The sequence below is a fragment of the Chiloscyllium plagiosum genome, chromosome 34 (assembly GCF_004010195.1).
Source record: "Chiloscyllium plagiosum isolate BGI_BamShark_2017 chromosome 34, ASM401019v2, whole genome shotgun sequence".
Classification (NCBI taxonomy): domain Eukaryota; kingdom Metazoa; phylum Chordata; class Chondrichthyes; order Orectolobiformes; family Hemiscylliidae; genus Chiloscyllium; species Chiloscyllium plagiosum.
This window is the reverse complement of record NC_057743.1, coordinates 32987389-32993400: the sequence shown is the minus strand read 5'-3', so window position 1 is coordinate 32993400 and position 6012 is coordinate 32987389. Positions and strand designations below refer to the sequence as shown.

The following is a 6012-nucleotide window of genomic DNA, read 5'->3' as shown; positions in this document are numbered from 1 at the left end:
GATGCTGCCTGACCTGCTGCGCTTTTCCAGCAACACATTTTCAGCTCTGATCTCCAGCATCTGCAGTCCTCACTTTCTCCTTATACTCTTAATGGTAAGGTCCTGGGGAGTGTTGCTGAACAAAGAGACCTTGGAATGTAGGTTCATAGTTCCTTGAAAGTGGAGTCACAGGTACATAGGACAGTGAAGAAGGAGTTTGGTACGCTTTCCTTTCTTAGTCAGGACATTGGATATAGGAGTTGGGAAGTCATGTTGCAGCTGAATAGGACATTGGTTAGACCACATTTGGAATATTGTGTGCAATTCTGGTCTACTTCCTATTGGAAGGATATTGTGAAACTTGAAAGGTTCAGAAGAGATTTACAAGGATATTGCCAGGGTTGGAGGGTTTGAGCTATAGGGAGAGGCTGAACAGGCTGGGGCTGTTTTCCCTGGAAGCTGAGGGATGACTTTATGGAGGTTTATAAAACCATGAGGGGCATGTATAAGATAATCAAAGTATTTTCCCTGAGGTTGGAGAGTCCAGAACTAGAGGACATAAGTTCAGGGTGAGAGGGGAAAGACATAAAAGGGACCTAAGGGGCAATGTTTTCACACAGAGGATGCTGCATGTATGGAATGAGCTGCCAGAGCAAGTGGTGGAGGCTGGTACAATTACAACATTACAAAAGACACCTGGATGGGTATATGAATAAGAAGAGTTTAGAGGGATATGGGCCAAGTGCTGGCAAAAGGGACTAGATTAGGTTAGGATATCTGGTTGGCATGGACTAGTTGGACCGAAGGGTCTGCTTCAGTGCTGTACATCTGGAGGACTCCATATGGTTTGTGATCATATACTATGGTCTTGCGGCAAATAACTCCTTTCAATGTGAAACTGGCTGAAAAGTGCACAAATTGCAGAAGCGAAATAATTGCATAACAACATACTCATGACATTAAATGATACCTTCTGATTTCATGTTCCTTCCTTCTGTAATCGCTCTGTATAACTAATTTGAACTAAAGAATGAATTAGAGAGACGCTTGTTTGTTTACAGTCAAAAGGTTTTTTGTGTTATATAACCAGCATGGATTTATCAAGCTGTAAAATTCTACGTAAAGTTTTCAATCTAGTTTGCGTGAAGGGAAAATGTGATGTAGCAAACGTCATTTCAGGCACTTCCTGCAATTCAACAAGCAGAATTAACCACCACACCTCGTCCTGAATAAATGCTGGGTCACACAAAAAACAGAAGTGCAACGTACCAACGACTGTGGTGTTTTAGTGCAGACTTGAAGCACTAGTCCTGCCACAAATACAATGAACGGCACAGTCATGGCCAGTACAAGAAGTTTCTGTGAGAGTAAAGACAAAACTAAAATTAATTTGCTGAAAAAAAACATACAAAATGCAACTTCAGTACCAAGAGCTCAGCAGTTAGTAAAACATTGAGGTCAAGCTAAAGAAAGCAGTCCGTCAAAGTCACAATAATTGGTAAAGACATACAGGCAGACTTATTTACTGAACCTTTGAATAAAATAAAATCTTACTTCAGTAAAAGAATTAAGTTCAGGCATTCGGATTTTCACTCTGTCACAGCAATTGAAAGCAGATTCCTCCTCATAATGGCAGCCTTGTTTGTTGCTAGGATACAAGGGGCCTTATCTGAATACAAGCACAGCCTTCTGGTTTTATTCCACACCCACCTAAAATCAATTTTAAGAATAACAGCCTGAGTCAAAGCTTTCATTGAAAATCATCCTTGCGAGTAGAATTAAGATAACTTTATTTCAAAAAAGAAAAAAAGTCCTAATCTCTACTCTTTTTTTATTATTTTGCCACTTAGGAAATAAATAACTTGACAGACATGCTGCAGCTAGTACCAGGCAGAAACATGTTTAAACCTGGTAGCAGAATATATTTCTTTTTTTTCAAATCTCCAGTAAATAAGACACCAATTGTTAAACTTCACTTGAGAATGTAACTTTTAAAAAATGTTTTGCGATTTACATATGAAAGAAGTAAAACTAACATGGTCATTGTAACAGATGACAGATTTGGCAAACAATCAAGGTATTTTTCAATGTATAATTTCAGTTACATCACACTGTAAACTTTTGCTATAAATTCTGTGCCTTACAATCGTGTACTCCATAACCACCTGATGAAGGAGCAGCGTTCCGAAAGCTACTGCTTCCAATTAAACCTGTTGGACTATAACCTGGTGTTGTGTGATTTTAACTTTGAACTCCAATAAATGAAGAATTATTGAAGTGAAACAAAACTGTACATTAGCAAATATCCACAACTTTCTGATGCTCTGGAGTATCAGTATTGTCAGACACGTAGTTTCTGATAGACTTTTATAACTCCAAGTAAGGTTATGTGGGAGATAGATTCAAAGTGCCATTTCCAATTTCAGTTTGATTTACGTGGGATGGTCATTAAATATATTTAGATCTGTGGCTGTGAGAAGGACAAAGTGATGAGAATCTCCAAGCTTGCATACCTTTTGCAATTAGTCATAAATTACTTTGGAGGATATTACCTTTGTTACACTTGGTAAGTGGCTTGGGGATTAGGAGGAGAAGGAACCGGCAATTTATCATTCAAAGCAGAAGAGTAACAATGTAAGGATAACTTAATGTGTGTGGAGACATCTTGTAAAATAACAATCACTGAACGACCATCCTAGTTCTAGCCTTTTTATCTTCCACCGCTACAAAGGTAAACTAAGGCGATCATATTTTCCAGTTTAACTGAATCCAGGATCACACAACCTGACACATATCCATATAATTCAAAGCTGTTCTAATCTGGCTCCAGCTCATCAGTTCAGTTATCAGTGGCACCTTTTATTGGGAATTTTGATTCTGGGGCCATTTTCTCAACTTAAGTTTTGTAGGAAAGCTGCGCATGATCCACTAAAACTCTTGGGATTTATGGGGGCCAGGACAGTATTTGCACAATGGCCAAAGAGTGTGTTATAGTGTCAGAGAATCATACATCATGGGAACAGGTCCTTCAGTCAAAACCCATCCATGCCAACCAAGTTTCCCTAACTAAACTCGTCCCACTAGCCTGTGTTCAGTCCATATCCCTCTAAAACTTTCCTATTCATGTACCTATCAAAATGTCTTTTAAATATTGCCACTGTATCTGCATGTAACACTTCCTCCAGCAGTTCATTCCACATACAAACACTCTCTGCATGAAAACATTGCCCCTCAGTTCCCTTTTAAATCTTTCTCCTCTCACCTTAAAAATATGCCTCTAGTTTTGAATTCACTCACCTTAAGGATTTTATAAACCTTTATAAGGTCACTCCTCAACCTCCTACAGTCCAGTGAAAAAGGTCACAGCCTATTCAGCCTCTCCTTATAGCTCAAACCCTCCAGGCCCTGCATGGTAAATCTTTTCTGAACCCTCTCCAATTTAATAACATCCTTCCTATACCAGGGCAACCATAACTGTACACAGTACTCCAAAAGTGGCCTCATCCACATCCTGTACAACCTAAACATGACATCTCAACTCCTCTACTCAATGGTCTGAGCAATAAAGACTAGGGTACTAAATGCATTTTTAACCATCCTGTCTACCTGTGAAGCAACTTTCAAAGAACTATGTACCTGAACCTCTAAGTCTTTCTGTTTGACAGCTCCATCCAAGACCTTACCATTAACTGTATAAGTCCTGTCCTCCTTCGTCTTACCAAAATGTAATACTTTGTATTCATCCAAATTAAACTCCATGTGCCACTCCTCAGCCCATTAGCCCAATTGATCAAGGTTTCTTTATAATCTGAGATAACTACACCACCAATTTTGGTGTCATCTGCAAGCTTACTAACCATGCCTCCTGAATTCTCATCTAAATAGTTTGTATAAATGACAAACAAAAATGGGCCCAACATGATCCCTGCGGAACACCACTAGTCACAGGTCTCCAGTCCTAAAACACAACCCTCCACCATCACCCTTTGTCTCCTATCATCAAGCCAATTTTTTTTCCAATTGGCATGTTCTCCCTGAATCCCATGTGAACTAATTTTATTAATCAGTCTACCATGCAAAACCATGAATTCAATGTGAACTAACTTCACTAATCAGTCTACCATGCAGAATCTTGTCAAAGGCTTTACTAAAGTCCATGTAGTCAACATTTACTGCTCTGCCCATATCAATCTTTTTGGTTATGTCCTTAAAAGACTCAATCAAGTTTGTAGGACACCATTTTCCAAGCACAAAGCCATGCTGACTATCCCTAATCAGTCTTTGCCTCTCTAATGGCATGTAAATCCTATCTCTCAAAATCTTCTCCAACAACTTACCAACCACTGATGGCAGACTCACCTGTCTATAGTTCCCAAGCTTCTCCTTACAGCCTTTCTTCACAACATAAGCAACGCTCCAATCCTCCAGCACCTCACTGGAGGATGAACACCTCACCAATGCCTTCCCTGCAGTTCCACTTCTCGTCTTTAAACAACCACCAAACCTTAAACAGATCGTGACTTATGGCTGTAAATGATATAAATGTGTCTCTGCTTGGGGCCCTGCAATTCCTTCACTAACTTCCCATAATATCCTAGGATACACTTGATCAAGTCTCGTAAATTTATCCACCTTTATGTTTTTTAAGACCTCCCACACCTCCTTTTCTGTGGACTGTTTTCAAGACATCAACATTTATTTCCCTGAGTTCCGTAGCTTCTACGGCTTTCTCCACATTAAAAACTGATATAAAATATTTGTTTAGTATCTCTCCCACCTCCTGTGGTTCCACACATAAATGACCTTGTTGATCTTTAGTGGGCCCTATTCTCTCCCTAGCTTCCTTTTGCTTTCCATTATCCTTAATCTTATTTGCCAAGGCTTTCTCATATCCCCTTTTTGCGTTCCTGATTTCCCTCTTAAGAATGCCCCAAAATCTCTTATATTCTACATCTAATGATCATCTCTTGTAAGAGAACAGTCTCAACTTGAAGTAAGTATACATTTCTACTTTGGCAATGTGAACAATACCTTTTACACACACACACACACATATACACACTCTATCATGCACACACTCACATGAACACTCAATCTATGCACACATATAAGCTTGTGGGGTAAATTAGTTTTTACAGAATTACTAATTTTATTTTGCTCAAAAATTGCATGAATCCATGTAAAACTCTGTAAAACTGTACAGAGGGTTTGTCAGTCTGACATAGCATTGGGTCACAGACAGACTTCACACCTATTGTTTAAAAACTGTGCAATCTTGAAAAAGTATTTGAAAAACATTTATGGGATTTACATATCAAAGAACAGAAGCTAACATATCCCATTATAAAAGATGGAAGTTTTTATCGAAGATTGTTTACTGTATCATGTCTCCATGACACTGGACTCCTTTGGCTATAAATTCTGTGAGCATGATCTTAACCTCCACAACCACCTAATGGAGGAGTGGCACTCCGAAAGCTAGTGCTTCCAAATAAACCTATTGGACTATAACCTGGTGTTGTGTGGTTTTTAACTTTGTCCAACCCCAGCACCACCAAGTCTTTCAGATACCAATCTTCTTGTACAACATCCTATAGTAAAACACATTATCAGTGGTTAAAACATTTCCTCCCATTATTTGGAACCTGTCTTACCCATTTCAGTGGCAGACAACAATGTAGTTTGGAGTCAGTGCTTTCTGATTTGAACCCATGAGTCATTAATGGTTAACGTTTTCATTCAAGGCCAAGTTTTGTGAACCTTGACATACAGTACTACATTTGGGCGCTGCCCCCAGACTCACCTGATGTTAAACTCACTTTGAAGCTCTGCTGTAAGGTTTAGTGTAGTCAATTTCCTACAGCATGGAAGGAGTCAAGAGCAAGTGAAATTATCCAATAAGACTTTGATTTGATACTTTCTATAACTACATTGCAAAACTAACAGCAATTTCAGGAAGTTAAAAGTTGTGTCAATTAGATTAGATTAGATTAGATTCCCTACAGTGTGGAAAAAGGCCCTTCGGCCCAACAA

At 39.0% G+C, this 6012-nt stretch overlaps 1 protein-coding gene across 7 annotated transcripts in view; it reads right to left on the bottom strand.

The window, feature by feature from the left end:
• Positions 1 to 6012, bottom strand: part of c34h1orf159 (chromosome 34 C1orf159 homolog) — a 65407-nt gene that overhangs the window by 25127 nt on the left and 34268 nt on the right. For 6 of the 7 annotated variants that reach the window (XR_006309296.1, XR_006309295.1, XM_043676113.1 and 3 more), the window contains exons 2-3: positions 1534 to 1689; positions 1249 to 1338 (exon numbers count right to left, since the gene is read on the bottom strand). Coding sequence is in view for 5 of the 7 variants with exons in the window: in XM_043676113.1 (XP_043532048.1) it covers positions 1249 to 1338; positions 1534 to 1560 (117 nt within the window). In the remaining 2 variants the exon portion in view is untranslated. The remainder of the gene's footprint in view (positions 1 to 1248; positions 1339 to 1533; positions 1690 to 6012) is intronic. The other variant, XM_043676115.1, reaches the window with a different exon arrangement.